Source organism: Telmatherina bonti (genome assembly GCF_933228915.1).
Source record: "Telmatherina bonti genome assembly, chromosome: 9".
Classification (NCBI taxonomy): Eukaryota; Metazoa; Chordata; class Actinopteri; order Atheriniformes; family Telmatherinidae; genus Telmatherina; species Telmatherina bonti.
In genome coordinates this window covers 2,414,671-2,437,291 of record NC_136627.1, presented here as the reverse complement: position 1 = coordinate 2,437,291, position 22,621 = coordinate 2,414,671, and the positions used below count along the sequence as shown (strand labels likewise).

At 47.0% G+C, this 22,621-nt stretch overlaps 1 protein-coding gene across 1 annotated transcript in view; it reads right to left on the bottom strand.

Annotated features, from left to right (window-relative positions):
• Window positions 1-5,826: 5,826 nt before the first annotated feature.
• The window catches only part of phf12b (PHD finger protein 12b), a 28,599-nt gene continuing 11,804 nt past the window's right edge, over window positions 5,827-22,621 (bottom strand). The window contains 8 exon segments of the mRNA XM_079246256.1: window positions 5,827-6,539; window positions 6,541-6,808; window positions 14,080-14,218; window positions 14,297-14,379; window positions 14,633-14,728; window positions 14,812-14,958; window positions 15,038-15,139; window positions 17,475-18,162. Of these exon segments, the coding sequence (XP_079102382.1) occupies window positions 6,392-6,539; window positions 6,541-6,808; window positions 14,080-14,218; window positions 14,297-14,379; window positions 14,633-14,728; window positions 14,812-14,958; window positions 15,038-15,139; window positions 17,475-18,162 (1,671 nt within the window). The 3' untranslated portion in view covers window positions 5,827-6,391.

Below are 22,621 nucleotides of genomic sequence, written 5' to 3'. Positions count from 1 at the left end.
CTTTGTCTTCCATCTCTTCTGTCTTCAATGACTTCTTTCTTCCATGTCTTCTGTCTTCCATGACTTCTATCTTTCATGACTCTGTCTTCCATGTCTTCTGTCTTCCATGTGTTCTGTCTTCCATGACTTCTATCTTCCATGACTCTGTCTTCCATGACTTCTGTCTTCCATGTGTTCTGTCTTCCATGTGTTCTGTCTTCCATGTCTTCTGTCTTCCATGACTTCTATCTTCCATGACTCTGTCTTCCATGTCTTCTGTCTTCCATGTGTTCTGTCTTCCATGACTTCTATCTTCCATGACTCTGTCTTCCATGTCTTCTGTCTTCCATGTGTTCTGTCTTCCATGTCTTCTGTCTTCCATGACTTCTATCTTCCATGACTCTGTCTTCCATGTCTTCTGTCTTCCATGTGTTCTGTCTTCCATGACTTCTATCTTCCATGACTTCTTTCTTCCATGTCTTCTGTCTTCCATGTGTTCTGTCTTCCATGACTCCTGTCTTCCATGTCTTCCGTCTTCCATGACTTCTATCTTCCATGACTCTGTCTTCCATGTCTTCTGTCTTCCATGTCTTCTGTCTTCCATGACTTCTGTCATCCACGACTCTGTCTTCCATGTCTTCTATCTTCCATGACTTCTGTCTTCCATGTGTTCTGTCTTCATGTGTTATATATATATATATATATATATATATATATATATATATATATATATATATATATATATATATATTATATATATGTATATATATATATATATATATATATATATATATATATATATATATATATATATATATATATATATATATATATATATATATATACATACATACATATATATATTCTGAGTGCTATATTTTATTATTAAACCTACATAAAATGAAACATCCTGGGTGTAATGTCTTGCTGTTCTGTACACAGCAAAATTTGGATTGTCTTCAATAAATCTTACTCCAAGGTTTTTGGAAAGTTAGCAGCCCTTGTGTACCAGGAAATGTCCCTCAGCAGTCTAAACCTATCGCAGCATAACTAAGGGATAGTTAGATAGCTGATGATCCCTAACCACTGGACGTGTCAAAATATTTTAACTTAAAAGCACGTTGTTTTTTAATGTTTTACAGTGATCTGTATCATAACAATATCTCTGCCCTTTGTAACAAACCAAACTGAGAGGAAAAACAGGTAAAAATCCGTGGAGTTCTTGTCGTGGTTGGACCTACACCTTACAAATAAATGCATTGGAGGTGCATGGGAGACCCATCCAAGATGGCGGCGCGATGAGACGTCAGCTCGTATAGGCGGCGTGATACAATGCGGCGTCTACGTATATATGATGTCTATGGTTATATCCAGTATACTGGGTTATTTACTGGTTTATTACCAGGTCAGAATCAGAACTGGATACAGTTGAACAACCCTCGGACACAGAACTGTTTTTATTCACCTTATTCCTTATGAATTTGAGGTCATGTTTTACCTGTTACTGTTCATTTAGTAAATAACTGGATATATTCAGGTGTATGCAGTGATGGTGTGGTGGGGACCGTTCCAGTATTTCTGACCAGTTAAACTAACAGCAAGAGAAACTCTCCAGTGAAAATGACCAGTTGTATTACAGCACTTTGTCCACATACAGTTTTAGGTTTAACTTGTAACAGCTGAGTTTATTTACAGTTATATTAAAGTGTAGTACAGTAAAATAAAAAGAGAAAAAGACTGGAACACAATTACAGACCAAACTATTAAAGCAAAAAAATCCTGCATCTGAACTTTTGTAGATTGTACAGATTTTAAAAAAAAAAGAGACCTTTAAATCTTATTTTAATTAAATGTTTGTTAACTTTTTTAAAGAAATTGACACCTGTTCTAAGCAATCTGCACAGAGTCCTCATTTATAAACCTGTCTGTAGCAACCAGGACTACTGGTGGTGTCTGTATGGAAAACAGGAAATGTGGCACAAAAAACTTCCTGATCCATAAAGCAGCACGTCCCACGCCTGTTTCCCTTATAAATCAGAATCAACAGTAAATCAGGCCACGCCCACATGTTGGCTATAAAAGGTCAGGCCGACGCCCTGATAAATATTAATCCATCTCATCTCCATGACGGCTCTGCAGGAAAAAAATAAGAAAGAGGAATTTTCTGGAAAATGAGGAAGAACTTCTAACAGATAAAGCTGTAAAATGTAAAAAGTATTTTATCTGGTGGAGACGGGATGGACATCAGCACCACCAGAAAGACAAAGGAGGTCAGCAGGGGACAGATGCTGTCAGCGTCTCATCAGACCAGCGGACTTATCCAGAAAGGACAAATAAAGTGGTCAGACAATAAAATGTAGGGAGAAAGTGCATCTTGGTCCACAGGAAGAGGAAGTTCACCAGGGAGGAAGGGCGAGGGGCTGTTCATGGGTATGTGCTATGAACAGCATAGAGAAGACTTCATTAGTATCCTTCATGTGTGTGTGTGCGTGTGCGTGTATATATATATATATATATATATATATATATATATATATATATATATATATATATACATATACATATATATATATATATGCATATATGTTTATGGATGTTCCTGGCCTTCACACACACCAAGCTGCACTCTGTTGCTGAAATATCTCCATCATCACTGCGTCGCCTGCTGCCAAAGCCAGAGGCCAAAATTCATTGCTTAAAGGTGGAGTATGTAAGATTTTCAATATTTTCAAAACAAATTAACTAATAAAATAACTACAATCATAATTAGATAGATTTTTAAACATGTAGGTTCCAGTCATATTTGATGCGTTATTAAATTACAAGTTTAATTAATGACAAATGACAAAAAGCACTTTTTTTTTTTTTACTGGTAGGCAAACATTCAAGAAGGGTCTTTCTCATTGATTAAACTTGTAATTTAATAACACATCAAATATGGACAGACTGGAACCTACATGTTCTAAAAAAACTATCTAATTATGATTGTAGTTATTTTTTTAGTTAATTTGTTTTGTAAATATTGAAAATCTAACATACTCCACCTTTAAACAAGCCATTTGCATTAAATACGTAAAATACGGCGTTAAGAGCGCCATTTTTATGGCTAAAACGCCATAAAATATGTTTTGATAAACGCAGTAAAAAACAAACAAACGTTACTTAAAGTTGCTGATTTTTGCTCATCTCTCTCATCAATACTAATTATTAATTACCGTCTAAAATGTATTTAACTTCCTCCACGGTCTCCACAAAGGCAGAGGATGGGGTCAGTTTATTTGTATGATTAGTTTACCTCCACAATAAGGTTGGGATGTGTTTCTATATTTATATAAAAGTGATTGATCGTGTCTCACGCCAGGCAGGAGGCAGAGCAAACTGTAAAACAAGACACCATTAACTGAAGCAAAGTTTCCTGATCCAGTCACGTATTTTATCTGTCCACTCTTCTACCTTTGTACATCTATGGCTGGATCCTCACAGAGTTAGAAAACTTTGTATTTATTCTAATCTATGCTGTTCTATGTGCCCCTAGAGGCCAGGAGAATGGCTCTACGTAGGATCTGATCGCGGTATTTACTGTGCGATGCCCCTAGAGGCCAGGAGAATGGCTCTACGTAGGATCTGATCGCGGTATTTACTGTGCGATGCCCCTAGAGGCCAGGAGAATGGCTCTACGTAGGATCTGATCGCGGTATTTACTGTGCGATGCCTCTAGAGGCCAGGAGAATGGCTCTACGTAGGACCTGATCGCGGTATTTACTGTGCGATGCCCCTAGAGGCCAGGAGAATGGCTCTACGTAGGATCTGATCGCGGTATTTACTGTGCGATGCCCCTAGAGGCCAGGAGAATGGCTCTACGTAGGACCTGATCGCGGTATTTACTGTGCGATGCCCCTAGAGGCCAGGAGAATGGCTCTACGTAGGATCTGATCGCGGTATTTACTGTGCGATGCCCCTAGAGGCCAGGAGAATGGCTCTACGTAGGATCTGATCGCGGTATTTACTGTGCGATGCCCCTAGAGGCCCGGAGAATGGCTCTACGTAGGATCTGATCGCGGTATTTACTGTGCGATGCCCCTAGAGGCCAGGAGAATGGCTCTACGTAGGATCTGATCGCGGTATTTACTGTGCGATGCCCCTAGAGGCCAGGAGAATGGCTCTACGTAGGATCTGATCGCGGTATTTACTGTGCGATGCCTCTAGAGGCCAGGAGAATGGCTCTACGTAGGACCTGATCGCGGTATTTACTGTGCGATGCCCCTAGAGGCCCGGAGAATGGCTCTACGTAGGATCTGATCGCGGTATTTACTGTGCGATGCCCCTAGAGGCCCGGAGAATGGCTCTACGTAGGATCTGATCGCGGTATTTACTGTGCGATGCCCCTAGAGGCCCGGAGAATGGCTCTACGTAGGATCTGATCGCGGTATTTACTGTGCGATGCCCCTAGAGGCCCGGAGAATGGCTCTACGTAGGATCTGATCGCGGTATTTACTGTGCGATGCCCCTAGAGGCCCGGAGAATGGCTCTACGTAGGATCTGATCGCGGTATTTACTGTGCGATGCCCCTAGAGGCCCGGAGAATGGCTCTACGTAGGATCTGATCGCGGTATTTACTGTGCGATGCCCCTAGAGGCCCGGAGAATGGCTCTACGTAGGATCTGATCGCGGTATTTACTGTGCGATGCCCCTAGAGGCCCGGAGAATGGCTCTACGTAGGATCTGATCGCGGTATTTACTGTGCGATGCCCCTAGAGGCCCGGAGAATGGCTCTACGTAGGATCTGATCGCGGTATTTACTGTGCGATGCCCCTAGAGGCCCGGAGAATGGCTCTACGTAGGATCTGATCGCGGTATTTACTGTGCGATGCCCCTAGAGGCCCGGAGAATGGCTCTACGTAGGATCTGATCGCGGTATTTACTGTGCGATGCCCCTAGAGGCCAGGAGAATGGCTCTACGTAGGATCTGATCGCGGTATTTACTGTGCGATGCCCCTAGAGGCCAGGAGAAAGGCTCTACGTAGGATCTGATCGCGGTATTTACTGTGCGATGCCCCTAGAGCCCAGGAGAATGGCTCTACGTAGGATCTGATCGCGGTATTTACTGTGCGATGCCCCTAGAGGCCAGGAGAATGGCTCTACGTAGGATCTGATCGCGGTATTTACTGTGCGATGCCCCTAGAGGCCAGGAGAATGGCTCTACGTAGGATCTGATCGCGGTATTTACTGTGCGATGCCCCTAGAGGCCCGGAGAATGGCTCTACGTAGGATCTGATCGCGGTATTTACTGTGCGATGCCTCTAGAGGCCAGGAGAATGGCTCTACGTAGGATCTGATCGCGGTATTTACTGTGCGATGCCCCTAGAGGCCAGGAGAATGGCTCTACGTAGGATCTGATCGCGGTATTTACTGTGTGATGCCTCCATAGGCCAGGAATATAGCGCTACATGGTGCCAGTTGTGCACAGCTGTGATGATTATCACTACTCTGTGTCACAACACACCCTGGAGAAGGCATGAGCTGACACATGTTGGTGTGTTTTAATAATTCTTTCATCCCACATCTCTTTGGATCAGAATCCTCTCCTCAGGCTCAGGCAATCCCTTCCATCAGCACCAGTGGTTTGAGGGATACCTGCAGCGCACCTGCCATCTTTAATATTGAGCCTGTGTTTTTACACACAGCTTCTGAACCCTGAGATGTAAAGGAGGACATGATGCATGGAGGTTGTTATTAGAAAATCTTCTGTATTTACAGGTTTTAACAGACAAGCAGGTACAGACAGAGTGCTTATATACAGAGCAGCACATGATGTTAAAATGAGTGCTAAAACCATGATGGTATTTACAGATGGATGACAGCGGAAAGTACAGACTAAGAACAAGTTTTATCACAAAACCTCTGGTACTCTACACAGTATCACAAATTTCATGGACTGTACAGTTAAAAACCAAAAAAAGATGGTAAATCTACATGAAATCCAATGTTTCTCCAATTGAGAGGCACTGAATTATATATATTCACAATATATATATGTACATATAGTGTGTAAGCATGTATGTTTTCATACATATATAGCTACCTGTGGTGCAAAAGCAGCAAAAGAAATGAAAACATGGAATTCATTGCTACGAAATAAAGGTGTGTGCTAAATGAGCGACATGTTAAAGGTTACACCGTACAAAACTAATATATACTGGCAAAAAGAAATGGTGAGCTCCGGAAATAACGGGGGCTCCTCCAACACAAGATCACTGCCAGTCGCTCACAAACAGAAGATTGTCCAGATTACTTCAAGTTCATGCAAAGATACAAAGCATTAAACAGAAACGTTTCCCTGTTCACCAGCCGGTCCCTTCATCCTCACTGGAAGGTGCAAAACTAAACGGGGGGCGGGGAGGGGGTGTGCAGGTCATGGAACCGAGTTGGAGGGCAGTACGGGCACTTGGTGGGGGGGGGCGGCGTCCGCCTCGTCCTGGCTGGAGGGGCTGCTCACTGTGGCAGTGTTGGGTGGAGGGGGGGCGGTGGTGATGGGGTTGGAGCTGCTGCTGGTGGGGGGGGGGGGCGGGCTGCTCCTCTTTGGGCTGCTTACTGGCGAACTCGGTGATGCTGAAGACAAACTGGAGGCAGCCCAGTTTGATGTAGCTGCCGTGGTGGAGCAGCGCCGTGCCCTCCCAGCCCGCCCCGCTTCCCCCGATCAGGCTGGAGCTGCTCACCCTGCAGCTGCACAGCTCCACCCCCCCAGGGTGGCCGCTCATCACCCCGCCAGCTGGATACACACCCACCGCCGGACCGGGGCCATCGGCTTCTTCCCGCTTCTTACCTCGACCTGCTCACACACAGAGAGGACAGGACCATCAGAGACCAGGACCATCAGAGACCAGGACCATCAGATATCCATAACCAAACTGTCCAGGAGGGCTTGACTTGGTCCTGCTGATAAACGGGACCATATAACCTGACCTATCTTCGGTCTCCTCCCAGTTAAACTGGTCCTGAAAACTGAAAACGGGACATTTCCCACCATCGGTCCCCAGTCATGTTAACATGATGCGTGTCCACAATACTTTATCTGTAAGCTGCCAGTAGTGACACCTGCTGGCTACACTGATATGAGGCATATCCCATCACTCCCACTCTACCCAGTCTGACCAGTATTAATACAGATAAACATTTACTGTATTTACTGAATTAAAGGATTAAAATGAGATAAAACCATGTGACTGTAACTCAGCAGGTTCCTGTAGAGCTGCAGCTATAGATTTCATTAAATTTATTAATACAACACTATAATCAATTAATTGGATAAGATTTTTACCATTTCTTCAACAATTCAGATTTTCAGTTTTTGTGCCAAATAAATGAATACTGCTGTGTATTCACTGAAACATTTCAATAAGCTGAGAATGTTTTGGTTTCATGAACCCAAAATATTTGTTTTAATTCTCTTTGAAGAGAATTAAAGTATACATTTAAGATTAAATATTCACATTCTATTAAAGTGGAACTATTATGTTCATTTCAGGCTAATTTATTTTTATTTCTGAGACCAGAAGGGCTGGGATTGATGGAGTTATTGTCCCAAATGGCTTTATTTACTTCAGACCGACCCTCTCCGTAGGCTGTCAGATCAGCCTGCGGGCAAAACGAGTGGATTGAGACTCTTCCGCATTAAGCCCCGCCTCCCGCCACTGCACTACATCGGGAGCGCGCACCGCACCTGCTTTCACCGTCATTGTAACGTCTCATAAACAGAAGGATTAGGCTCATATGAACTCAATAAAAAAACATACTACAATGTCCACACATAGCATCCAGCCCTACATGTTGGAACCTGAATCAGAGCCTGAAAACGAAGTGGAAAACAGCAACCCACAGCAACGAATGCAGCAGGATGTCTCTCTTTGGTAAACTCACCAGCCATCGTTGGATATAACTTTATCCCACGTTTTCCACCCGCCTGATGTATTTGTACATGCCCTTGTTAACCAGTAGAAGGTAACCAATCACCCAACCTTATCCCCCGGGACGTCACAAGGATTTCCACGTAGAAAAAACTCTCTAAAACGACGCGTTTTTCGTCGCTATGGAAACCGAACGGAGAGCGTGCTGGAACTCAAACTCAAACATGCGTTTAGGTGATAAAAAAACAGTGTCGTTCACATGTCTGATGAGGATTCAACACTGTAACACTGTAGAAAGCTCAGAAAACTCCAAATACCAGAATAGCACCCCTTTAATATTTAAACTGATTTAGACAGGAGCCTTCACTTTGATCCTGCTGATCTTTCTGCAACATAACTGATTAATATTTTACCTATTTTATACAGTTACGTGGCATTTTGTGACATACAGAAAAGCCTTGAGGCCCAGATGCAGCTGTGGTGCTGCTGCCATAACGTCCTGCACACCAGTGCAAAGCTGCTTCTCAGCTTTTAGTATCAAATGGATTTACCTCCGCAGCATCAACAGTTACGTTGTGTCAGAGCATGTGTATTATCCCAGATGTGACAGCAGGTATTAAGAGAGAAATTCTGCTGTCCACATGTAAAATGGTAAATGCCTTTTAACGCAACATTTGAGTTCTTGAGTTCAAATGAGTTCTTTAACCCACTACGATCGGGGCTTGCCAGGAGCGGCTACGTGGTCTTTAGTTAACAGCTTCTTTTTCTTAAATTTCAACTCTGAATAACGTACCTGGACTAGTCCGCCACTCGTGCCTTCTGGCAGATGTGACACGTTAGCTTAGCTCCGTCTGACAGTTGTCATTTTGCTGTGAGGTTTCATGATCCCACAGATGTTTTTTAGATGTTTTTTTTTCTGGCCTGCTTCACTCGGCAGCGTTTCTGTTTATTCCATCCGCTTACTGCCGTTATCAACCAAACCAGATGCTTCTCATTCACCGGCAGGTAATACCAGAAGTACTTTATATTGACCAAAAGGGATATTTTTGTTTTTAATTTCTCTTTTCTAGTTTAAGCGTCAATTAAGAGAATTTTAATCGATCAAACAGGCTGCTGGTGTAGCCATCTTATTCTCTATGTCCGTATCGTAGACTGGAGTCAAATTCCTGCACATCTCTGGTAAATAAAGCCTCACCGTAAATTCATTGTTTTAACAACAAATACTCTGCCGAACTGATCAACAACTAAACTAAATTATACCTCAGCAAAACTAAACTTAACTATAGCTAAATGAAACAAAAGCTAAACTAAACTAAAGCTAAACTGAACTATAGCGAAAGTAAACTAAACTTTAACTAAACTAGAGTACAACAGCCATCAGTCTGTGAGGACATCCTGCAGCGGCAGTGGTCTGATGCAGACTTGTCAATGTTTCCGCTCTTCTTCACCAGTGATTTAAAATGATTCCAGGATGTCGTTCCGCCTACCGTGGCCACGCTTCTCGTTTACGTCGTTCCGCCTACCGAGGCCACGCTTCTCGTTTACGTCGTTCCGCCTACCGAGGCCACGCTTCTCGTTTACGTCGTTCCGCCTACCGAGGCCACGCTTCTCGTTTACGTCGTTCCGCCTACCGAGGCCACGCTTCTCGTTTACGTCGTTCCGCCTACCGAGGCCACGCTTCTCGTTTACGTCGTTCCGCCTACCGTGGCCACGCTTCTCGTTTACGTCGTTCCGCCTACAGAGGCCACGCTTCACGTTTACGTCGTTCCGCCTACCGAGGCCACGCTTCTCGTTTACGTCGTTCCGCCTACCGAGGCCACGCTTCTCGTTTACGTCGTTCCGCCTACCGAGGCCACGCTTCACGTTTACGTCGTTCCGCCTACCGTGGCCACGCTTCTCGTTTACGTCGTTCCGCCTACCGAGGCCACGCTTCACGTTTACGTCGTTCCGCCTACCGAGGCCACGCTTCTCGTTTACGTCGTTCCGCCTACCGAGGCCACGCTTCACGTTTACGTCGTTCCGCCTACCGAGGCCACGCTTCACGTTTACGTCGTTCCGCCTACCGAGGCCACGCTTCACGTTTACGTCGTTCCGCCTACCGAGGCCACGCTTCACGTTTACGTCGTTCCGCCTACCGAGGCCACGCTTCACGTTTACGTCGTTCCGCCTACCGAGGCCACGCTTCACGTTTACGTCGTTCCGCCTACCGTGGCCACGCTTCACGTTTACGTCGTTCCGCCTACAGAGGCCACGCTTCACGTTTACGTCGTTCCGCATACCGTGGCCACGCTTCACGTTTACGTCGTTCCGCCTACAGAGGCCACGCTTCACGTTTACGTCGTTCCGCCTACAGTGGCCACGCTTCACGTTTACGTCGTTCCGCCTACAGAGGCCACGCTTCACGTTTACGTCGTTCCGCCTACAGAGGCCACGCTTCACGTTTACGTCGTTCCGCCTACCGAGGCCACGCTTCACGTTTACGTCGTTCCGCCTACCGAGGCCACGCTTCACGTTTACGTCGTTCCGCCTACCGAGGCCACGCTTCACGTTTACGTCGTTCCGCCTATCGTGGCCACGCTTCACGTTTACGTCGTTCCGCCTACAGAGGCCACGCTTCACGTTTACGTCGTTCCGCCTACCGTGGCCACGCTTCACGTTTACGTCGTTCCGCCTACAGAGGCCACGCTTCACGTTTACGTCGTTCCGCCTACAGTGGCCACGCTTCACGTTTACGTCGTTCCGCCTACAGAGGCCACGCTTCACGTTTACGTCGTTCCGCCTACCGTGGCCACGCTTCACGTTTACGTCGTTCCGCCTACCGTGGCCACGCTTCACGTTTACGTCGTTCCGCCTACCGTGGCCACGCTTCACGTTTACGTCGTTCCGCCTACCGTGGCCACGCTTCACGTTTACGTCGTTCCGCCTACCGAGGCCACGCTTCACGTTTACGTCGTTCCGCCTACCGAGGCCACGCTTCACGTTTACGTCGTTCCGCCTACCGAGGCCACGCTTCACGTTTACGTCGTTCCGCCTACCGAGGCCACGCTTCACGTTTACGTCGTTCCGCCTACCGTGGCCACGCTTCTCGTTTACGTCGTTCCGCCTACAGAGGCCACGCTTCACGTTTACGTCGTTCCGCATACCGTGGCCACGCTTCACGTTTACGTCGTTCCGCCTACAGAGGCCACGCTTCACGTTTACGTCGTTCCGCCTACAGTGGCCACGCTTCACGTTTACGTCGTTCCGCCTACAGAGGCCACGCTTCACGTTTACGTCGTTCCGCCTACAGAGGCCACGCTTCACGTTTACGTCGTTCCGCCTACCGAGGCCACGCTTCACGTTTACGTCGTTCCGCCTACCGAGGCCACGCTTCACGTTTACGTCGTTCCGCCTACCGAGGCCACGCTTCACGTTTACGTCGTTCCGCCTATCGTGGCCACGCTTCACGTTTACGTCGTTCCGCCTACAGAGGCCACGCTTCACGTTTACGTCGTTCCGCCTACCGTGGCCACGCTTCACGTTTACGTCGTTCCGCCTACAGAGGCCACGCTTCACGTTTACGTCGTTCCGCCTACAGTGGCCACGCTTCACGTTTACGTCGTTCCGCCTACAGAGGCCACGCTTCACGTTTACGTCGTTCCGCCTACCGTGGCCACGCTTCACGTTTACGTCGTTCCGCCTACCGTGGCCACGCTTCACGTTTACGTCGTTCCGCCTACCGTGGCCACGCTTCACGTTTACGTCGTTCCGCCTACCGTGGCCACGCTTCACGTTTACGTCGTTCCGCGTACCGTGGCCACGCTTCACGTTTACGTCGTTCCGCGTACCGTGGCCACGCTTCACGTTTACGTCGTTCCGCCTACCGAGGCCACGCTTCACGTTTACGTCGTTCCGCCTACCGTGGCCACGCTTCACGTTTACGTCGTTCCGCCTACCGAGGCCACGCTTCACGTTTACGTCGTTCCGCCTACCGAGGCCACGCTTCACGTTTACGTCGTTCCGCCTACCGAGGCCACGCTTCACGTTTACGTCGTTCCGCCTACCGTGGCCACGCTTCACGTTTACGTCGTTCCGCCTACCGAGGCCACGCTTCTCGTTTACGTCGTTCCGCCTACCGAGGCCACGCTTCACGTTTACGTCGTTCCGCCTACCGAGGCCACGCTTCACGTTTACGTCGTTCCGCCTACCGAGGCCACGCTTCACGTTTACGTCGTTCCGCCTACCGTGGCCACGCTTCACGTTTACGTCGTTCCGCCTACCGAGGCCACGCTTCACGTTTACGTCGTTCCGCCTACAGAGGCCACGCTTCACGTTTACGTCGTTCCGCCTACCGTGGCCACGCTTCACGTTTACGTCGTTCCGCCTACAGAGGCCACGCTTCACGTTTACGTCGTTCCGCCTACAGTGGCCACGCTTCACGTTTACGTCGTTCCGCCTACAGAGGCCACGCTTCACGTTTACGTCGTTCCGCCTACAGAGGCCACGCTTCACGTTTACGTCGTTCCGCCTACCGTGGCCACGCTTCACGTTTACGTCGTTCCGCCTACCGTGGCCACGCTTCACGTTTACGTCGTTCCGCCTACCGTGGCCACGCTTCACGTTTACGTCGTTCCGCGTACCGTGGCCACGCTTCACGTTTACGTCGTTCCGCGTACCGTGGCCACGCTTCACGTTTACGTCGTTCCGCGTACCGTGGCCACGCTTCACGTTTACGTCGTTCCGCCTACCGAGGCCACGCTTCACGTTTACGTCGTTCCGCCTACCGTGGCCACGCTTCACGTTTACGTCGTTCCGCCTACCGAGGCCACGCTTCACGTTTACGTCGTTCCGCCTACCGAGGCCACGCTTCACGTTTACGTCGTTCCGCCTACCGAGGCCACGCTTCACGTTTACGTCGTTCCGCCTACCGAGGCCACGCTTCTCGTTTACGTCGTTCCGCCTACCGAGGCCACGCTTCACGTTTACGTCGTTCCGCCTACCGAGGCCACGCTTCACGTTTACGTCGTTCCGCCTACCGAGGCCACGCTTCACGTTTACGTCGTTCCGCCTACCGAGGCCACGCTTCACGTTTACGTCGTTCCGCCTACCGAGGCCACGCTTCACGTTTACGTCGTTCCGCCTACCGAGGCCACGCTTCACGTTTACGTCGTTCCGCCTACCGAGGCCACGCTTCACGTTTACGTCGTTCCGCCTACCGTGGCCACGCTTCACGTTTACGTCGTTCCGCCTACCGTGGCCACGCTTCACGTTTACGTCGTTCCGCGTACCGTGGCCACGCTTCACGTTTACGTCGTTCCGCCTACCGAGGCCACGCTTCACGTTTACGTCGTTCCGCCTACCGTGGCCACGCTTCACGTTTACGTCGTTCCGCCTACCGAGGCCACGCTTCACGTTTACGTCGTTCCGCCTACCGAGGCCACGCTTCACGTTTACGTCGTTCCGCCTACCGAGGCCACGCTTCACGTTTACGTCGTTCCGCCTACCGTGGCCACGCTTCACGTTTACGTCGTTCCGCCTACCGTGGCCACGCTTCACGTTTACGTCGTTCCGCCTACAGAGGCCACGCTTCACGTTTACGTCGTTCCGCCTACAGAGGCCACGCTTCACGTTTACGTCGTTCCGCCTACAGAGGCCACGCTTCACGTTTACGTCGTTCCGCCTACAGAGGCCACGCTTCACGTTTACGTCGTTCCGCCTACCGTGGCCACGCTTCACGTTTACGTCGTTCCGCCTACCGAGGCCACGCTTCACGTTTACGTCGTTCCGCCTACCGTGGCCACGCTTCACGTTTACGTCGTTCCGCCTACAGAGGCCACGCTTCACGTTTACGTCGTTCCGCCTACCGTGGCCACGCTTCACGTTTACGTCGTTCCGCCTACCGTGGCCACGCTTCACGTTTATGTCGTTCCGCCTACAGAGGCCACGCTTCACGTTTACGTCGTTCCGCCTACCGTGGCCACGCTTCACGTTTACGTCGTTCCGCCTACCGTGGCCACGCTTCACGTTTACGTCGTTCCGCCTACCGTGGCCACGCTTCACGTTTACGTTGTTCCGCCTACAGAGGCCACGCTTCACGTTTACGTCGTTCCGCCTACAGAGGCCACGCTTCACGTTTACGTCGTTCCGCCTACAGAGGCCACGCTTCACGTTTACGGCTCCTGGAACGGCAGGATGAACCGGAACCACATGTACTCACGGATGATTCCTTGGACCTTGGCCACCAGGCCGCTGGGCGGAGACGGTGAGGCCTTCTCAGAGAAGTCACAGGAGTAGAGAACATTGTCCACTGTGGTGCCGTGCTCGCTATAGTTCAGCAGCTCATAATGTTTGGTATTCTGGGGACAGACAGACCTCATTAGACTGAGCTCTCCCACCTTCATGAGAATTACCATTACAGAAACGTGTTCTCCTACCTCGTCATAGAAAATACAGGCGTGTTTCCCCGATATATAGTTGCAGTGACCGTAGTTGGTAAGGCACACGTCCATGTCAGCACCTGTACAGCAGCAACCAGTCAGTCAGACACGCTTCACTGGTTTTTACTGGTTTAAACCAAAACCTGCAACATTATTATGCTTTTATGCATTTAATAACCTGACTCAGAACTAGAAACGTCAGGTGCTGAAAGGTTATCGTAAACGGATGAAGAGTTGTGAGATGCAGCTGAGCTGACTTCTCTCCAACATGTAGCTGTGAAATCTTGTTAAATGGCTTCAGCTTTTCAGAGCTGTTCTACTGGGGCTTCTTACCAGATCCTATGTGCAGCGTCCTGTAGCACATGCTGACAGCTCCACCTTTTCCTGTCAGAGGATAGAAGACCGCCCTGGCCTGGACCTTCTTCTGACCTGCAGAGGATGAAAAGCAGATCTCAGAGCTTCAGAAACACCCTCCAGATGGAGTGTGAAACCCCGAACAGTCAGTGTCTTACTGTCTGGGCAGGGGGGCAGGCTTTTACAGGCAGCACTGGACCCTGGGGGAGGTGGAGCGCTGGGAACTTTGGGGGGGAAGAGCTGCTGAATCCTTTGGTAGGCCAGCAGTTTGATCATCTCTGCATCCAGGTTGTCCAGTTCGATCCCTGCACATAGCCACAGGAACATCGTTACAAGGTGGTCTCGCAGCCATGTTAAATACGCCTGCCGGGTGGCAGCTCTTACCTCCGTCTTCCTTCCCGTCCTTCATGCAGGAGGACAAGCTAGCGAGTGAGGGGAGCGTGCTGGGCAGCAGAGTGTCTATCAGTCCAGGGGCAGCCTTGATGTCTGCAGGACAGACACATAAAGCGGAGTTTTCCTGGGTTTACTTTATAAAGTTCTGCTTTCAAAATCTATAAAAACCTGTTTAAATCAGTGTCTTGCTATTTTTATCCCAAACAGTGAGCTTGTCTGCCTGTAGGCAGCTTTAGGGCCACTAACTCCTGCTAAGACCCACATTAACATAGCTGTAATTACTAATGTCAGAGTAAAACTGGAAAATAACGTCTGTAAAGGACAGGTTGTTAGCTGTGTTTGTTTAATCTGGTTATTTACCGCCAGACAAACAACAAATCTCTGCCTTTTAAAAGATTTAAAAGAAGAATTCCCGTAGAAAGAAGGACTGACTTGTAAACATGTCCAAAGTATCTAAGACCTAGAAGATGTCTTGGTGGACGACACGCCTGTTAAAAGTGTGTCTGTTTAATATGGAATAAAAGTTTGCTGCAGGAACAGAGGCTCCGTTTCAAGTGCTGCAGCATTAAGACCTGCTTTACAGCACACACACTGCACTACGTTTTCTGTCCTTTTCAGTGTGAAATGGTCCCACACTGCCACTTTTCGGTCTTTTCCTCCCCTCTCTTCATTCTCTGCCATTAGAGACCAAATAAAGGAGGATCTTCAGACAGAAAGCAAAGCGCTCGCCGCTGCTGGTGGAAATGTCCGTCATCAGTCCGGCTGAAACAGTCAGACTGTACAGACACACCGTAGGCCACAGGTTCTGCTTTTATAGATTTTATACACGTTTAGATGTTTTATATGTTTACTGAAGCAGTGATGTCGTCCCTCCGAACAGCGCAGTGGTCTGAGAACGCCGCCATGATGCAGAAATTAAAATATATCTCCATGTGATAATTAAACGACGCCTTGAGGCAAATAATTTGCCTCGATCAATTTTTGTACTCGAGTTACCCGAGTAATCGTTGCAGCCCTAGTTTCCATGACAACAGGATGCTTCTTACACCTAAAATGTAAGCCTGTGTTCAACAACACGTCCGATTTCCTATATATAATATATATACCATAATCAGCAGCAGGGGGAGGGGTTACAGTGCAGGAAGCAGCCGTACGTTTCACCTTCAGCCTACAAGTGTCTCTCGTCTTGTTTTAGGAGCTGTTAACTCTGAAAGACCAGAATATGGAAGATTACTCATCATGTCCAGTTTCTTCTTGGTCACTTAACCCCAAACTGGTTGTTTTACACACACCAGGTTAAATCGTCTCTCTGAGACGCGGTTTTAGATCACATTTTCTCTTTACATAGTTGTATCTGGACAACTCGTTTCAAGACTTCCCACACACTGCAGCTACTGCCCTTCAGCATGAGAAGATTCAGACTTCCAGTGAGTCAAACCATCACCAGAGCAGAGAGATAACGACACACTGTGACATTTCCTGACATGACCAAACATGCTTTTAACAAACGTCATAAAACAAGGGCAGAAAACTTATTTCCAGTTCTTTGTGAAGCAAAAAACGTCTAAACTATGTGGTTAATGCTTCTTTCAGTGTTACTTGGAGAGAAAGTATCTGAAAACAAGAGGAACTAAAGAAGAATATTCTTCTGAGGCTCCATGGACAGTGGGGGTAGACCAGCGAGGTGGGCGGCTATCAGACTGGCCAGCAGCTGGTAGCATCTCCAGCTGCTGCACATGGTGTGTCAGAGTACTGGTAGCAGGAGGAGAAATGGAAATGTGGATGCAGAAGAAGTCGTGACTAAAACAAACATAACTTTGTAAAACATGAGGAGTTCCTGCACCAAGCGCCATGGACACCCAGCACCTCGTACAGGACAATGACAAGCCCCTTCCCATCCAGAAGAACTCTCCAGAAATATTTTCTTATGACTCTTTTACTGTTTTAAACTGATTATATGTATTTTTCCAGACATTAGCAAAACCTGACTTTACAATATTATTGTCCAGGTATATTGTTTCATTTCAGCAAGAATCCATTTCAATGAAAAAGAAGCTGCTTTTCGGGGAAAACATTGTTTTGTAATTAAAACAAGATTAATGAAGATGAATTTATTGCAAAGCCTAAAATTAATTCGATCATTTTATGAATGGAGTCCCACCCCTAGTTTTTACTGGAAGCCTCTGGAAGGAGTGTTTCACCACGGTTTAGGACACGTCTAAATAACTATTGTCATCTCAGGAAACAGTACCAAGTATAATCGCCTTTCAGACGGCAGATTATCCGTCTGGGTGGAAATCTGAATCTTTTCATGCTAAATGAATTTTCCTGATATTAAGACGGACCACCTGGCCGTGGTTCCGACCAAAGCCCAGCTGGGGAGGAACTGGAACACAAACGAAGCTGATGGCGTTGTGTGGGACTGTACCTGGTGATAATGAGCCCAGCTTTGTGGAGTCGAGCTCCTGGTTTCCTTTCCATGGAGCATCTGATGGAGAGCTGCTGGTAATGGAGAAGGCAGGTTTGTCGTTGCAGCTCATGAACTCGTCCTGCAGGTGTGTTTGGCGGTTCTGCTGGCTGCTGGGAGGCCAAACGGCAGTGGGGCGGGCTTTCTGAGAGCAGGCCTCCAAGATGCTCTCGGGCTCTTTTTTAACCGTTTCTGTTCCGACGTGGTTCATCAGCGCCGAGGCAGGAGCCGAGTCGGGGTCGGCCGGCTTCAGCTTGAGCTGCAGCTCCCCCTGCCTGCAGGAGTCTGAAGCCGTACAGTCTACAGGTCCGTTGGCTTTAGGAGGCTCGCTCAGAGGTCCATTGGGTTTCCTACAGTTCTGACACGATGACGTACTGCATTTACAGGCAGCCGGCTCTGCTGGGGGGTCCCTGCAAACAGAGGCTGCCTGGGAGGTTTCCAGCGTACTGCAGGGATTAGAACACGGATCAGGGGAGGAAGTCCTTTCTGAAGAGCTCTGAGTCTTAACGTCCTCGGATCTAACACATGGTTTTATACTGCTCTTCAGCTCACAGTCCAAATCTGCTGATGGCGCCGTGGAGCCGGCCAGCTGTTTGATGGACAGGTGTCGCATGATGCTGCACTGGAGTGAGATGACATCTTGAAGCCACTGTTGAACAAAGGACGACATGTTACCAGAAAAACCCAGTCTACAGAGGTCCAGTCCAGGAGCAGTTATTCCAGTAAGGCTAACTGGGCTTCATGTCATAAAACACCAGTAACAGCGTGCATATCGCTGGATCTCCCGGAGCAGTAAAAACCCCACAACATGCACACACTCACACCACGCCGGATTCATTCTGCTTGGCATGATTTTAAACACAGGCAGTTCAGTTCATGGTATTAATAATAACAACCACAACAATAATAACAATAATAATAACAATAATAATAATGTATAAAGAACTTTGTTCTGAGAAAATGTTAAAGAATGAAAAAACACTTCAGGATAATATTCCATAGAATCAAGTTTAGCTATGAATAGCAAGCTTTCCAGATGTCTACTGGTGTGTGTTGGTGTGTGTAAAAACATGCAATTTGAAGACGAGGACCGATCATAGACAGTATATAAAAAGATGGGCGGAGCCTCCGTGACGTCACCCGTAGGTTTCTGAAGAGCTGAACTGAAGCTCGGTGGGCGGTTCCTACCATCACCATCTTGGCAGGGGCATGTGTGTCGTCTCACCCAGAAAATATAAATATGGGCAAAGAGGTGGAGCTGAGAGGGGGGCTGTGAACGTCATGGTGGATGATTGACATCGAGCGAACTCCGAGCTTTCTGTAGCTAAGAGCTAACCAGGAGATAACAGGAGCTAACCAGCTAACGGAGGTAAGCGGGCTAAAGCTAAGTCACGTTGTTAACTGGCTAAAAACCGCGGTTGTTCTACGTTCTTCTGACTTGAAGTGGTAGATTGATACCTGTCAATCAAAAGGACACGCCCCTAAATTTGCAGAACTTCAAGATTAAATTACTTTAAAACGAGCAGATTAGAAAAAAATTCACTCCCACCACAGGAGTGACCGATTAAACCAAAAAAGGACTTTTGTACCAGGCTGTAAACATGTTTATTCCTGCTGTAAACATGTTTATTCCTGCTGTAAACATGTTTATTCCTGCTGTAAACATGTTTATTCCTGCTGTAAACATGTTTATTCCTGCTGTAAACATGTTTATTTCTGCTGTGAAGTTGGTCTTTTTAACATGGGAGTCTATGGGGATTCGCTCTGTTTTGCAGCCCCTAGTGGATGAAGGAGGAACTGCGGTTTTATGCACGTCCGCATAGGCTTCACCTTTAACCACCCAAGGTTGCTGCTTGGGACCGATGCAGAAGGTTTTAAACATCATGTCTATCCAACTTAGAAATATTAAAAAACTGAATATTTCAGCGATATGTAAAAGTTTCATGTCACGTTTATGTCACATTCCATGTCACGTTTATGTCACGTTCCATGTCACGTTCCATGTCACGTTCCATGTCACGTTCCATGTCACGTTTATGTCACGTTCCATGTCACGTTCCATGTCACGTTCCATGTCACGTTCCATGTCACGTTCCATGTCACGTTCCATGTCACGTTCCATGTCACGTTCCATGTCACGTTTATGTCACGTTCCATGTCACGTTTATGTCACGTTCCATGTCACGTTTATGTCACGTTCCATGTCACGTTTATGTCACGTTCCATGTCACGTTTATGTCACGTTCCATGTCACGTTTATGTCACGTTTATGTCACGTTCCATGTCACGTTTATGTCACGTTCCATGTCACGTTTATGTCACGTTCCATGTCACGTTCCATGTCACGTTTATGTCACGTTCCATGTCACGTTTATGTCACGTTTATGTCACGTTCCATGTCACGTTTCATGTCATCTTCACGTCACGTTTCATGTCATCTTCATGTCACGTTTCATGTCATCTTCACGTCACGTTTCATGTCATCTTCACGTCACGTTTCATGTCATCTTCACGTCACGTTTCATGTCATCTTCATACAACGTTTCATGTCATCTTCACGTCACGTTTCATGTCATCTTCACGTCACGTTCCATGTCATCTTCACGTCACGTTCCATGTCATCTTCACGTCACGTTCCATGTCATCTTCATGTCACGTTTCATGTCATCTTCACATCACGTTTCATGTCATCTTCATGTCACGTTCCATGTTATGTTTCATGTCACGTTCCATGTTATGTTTCATGTCATCTTCATGTCACGTTTCATGTCATCTTCATGTCACGTTTCATGTCATCTTCACGTCACGTTTCATGTCATCTTCACGTCACGTTTCATGTCATCTTCACGTCACGTTTCATGTCATCTTCACGTCACGTTTCATGTCATCTTCACGTCACGTTCCATGTCACGTTTCATGTCATCTTCATGTCACGTTTCATGTCATCTTCATGTCATGTTTCATGTCATCTTCATGTCATGTTTCATGTCATCTTCATGTCATGTTTCATGTCATCTTCATGTCATGTTTCATGTCATCTTCATGTCATGTTTCATGTCATCTTCACGTCATGTTTCATGTCATCTTCACGTCACGTTTCATGTCATCTTCACGTCACGTTTCATGTCATCTTCACGTCACGTTTCATGTCATCTTCACGTCACGTTTCATGTCATCTTCACGTCACGTTTCATGTCATCTACATGTCACGTTTCATGTCATCTTCACGTCACGTTTCATGTCACGTTTCATGTCATCTTCATGTCACGTTTCATGTCATCTTCACGTCACGTTTCATGTCACGTTTCATGTCATCTTCATGTCACGTTTCATGTCATCTTCACGTCACGTTTCATGTCATCTTCACGTCACGTTTCATGTCATCTTCATATCACGTTTCACGTCATCTTCATGTCACGTTTCATGTCATCTTCATGTCCCGCTTCATGTCATCTTCATACGCTTCATGTCATCTTCATACGTTTCATGTCACGTTCCATGTCACGTTCCATGTTATGTTTCATGTCATCTTCATGTCACGTTTCATGTCATCTTCACGTCACGTTTCATGTCACGTTTCATGTCATCTTCATGTCACGTTCCATGTTATGTTTCATGTCATCTTCACGTCACGTTTCATGTCACGTTTCATGTCATCTTCATGTTACGTTTCACGTCATCTTCATGTCACGTTTCATGTCATCTTCATACGTTTCATGTCATCTTCATACGTTTCATGTCACGTTCCATGTTATGTTTCATGTCATCTTCATGTCACGTTTCATGTCATCTTCACGTCACGTTTCATGTCATCTTCACGTCATGTTTCATGTAATTGTCATGTCACGTTTCATGTCATCGTCATGTCACGTTTCATGTCATCGTCATGTCACGTTTCATGTCATCGTCATGTCACCTTTCATGTCATCTTCACGTCACGTTTCATGTCATCTTCACGTCACGTTTCATGTCATCTTCATGTCACGTTTCATGTCATCTTCACGTCACGTTTCATGTCATCTTCACGTCACGTTTCATGTCATCTTCACGTCACGTTTCATGTCACGTTTCATGTCATCTTCACGTGATGTTTCATGTCATCTTCACGTCACGTTTCATGTCACGTTTCATGTCATCTTCACGTCACGTTTCATGTCACGTTTCATGTCATCTTCATGTCACGTTTCATGTCACGTTTCATGTCATCTTCATGTCACGTTTCATGTCATCTTCATACAACGTTTCATGTCATCTTCATACAACGTTTCATGTCATTGTCATGTCACATTTCATTTCATCTTCATGTCACGTTTCATTTCATCTTCATGTCACGTTCCATGTCATCTTCATGTCCCGCTTCATGTCATCTTCATACGTTTCATGTCATCTTCATGTCACGTTCCATGTCATCTTCATGTCACGTTTCATGTCATCTTCATGTCACGTTCCATGTTATGTTTCATGTCATCTTCATGTCACGTTTCATGTCATCTTCATGTCACATTTCATGTCATCTTCATGTCACGTTTCATGTCATCTTCATGTCACGTTTCATGTTATCTTCATACGTTTCGTGTCATCGTCATGTCACGTTTCATGTCATCTTCACGTCACGTTCCATGTCATGTTTCATGTCATCTTCATGTGATCTTCACATCACGTTTCATGTCATCTTCACATCACGTTTCATGTCATCTTCACGTCACGTTTCATGTCATCTTCATGTCACGTTCCATGTTATGTTTCATGTCATCTTCATGTCACGTTCCATGTTATGTTTCATGTCATCTTCATGTCACGTTCCATGTTATGTTTCATGTCATCTTCATGTCACGTTCCATGTTATGTTTCATGTCATCTTCATGTCACGTTCCATGTTATGTTTCATGTCATCTTCATGTCACGTTTCATGTCATCTTCACGTCACGTTTCATGTCATCTTCACGTCACGTTTCATGTCATCTTCACGTCACGTTTCATGTCATCTTCACGTCACGTTTCATGTCATCTTCACGTCACGTTTCATGTCATCTTCACGTCACGTTTCATGTCATCGTCATGTCACGTTTCATGTCATCGTCATGTCACGTTTCATGTCATCGTCACGT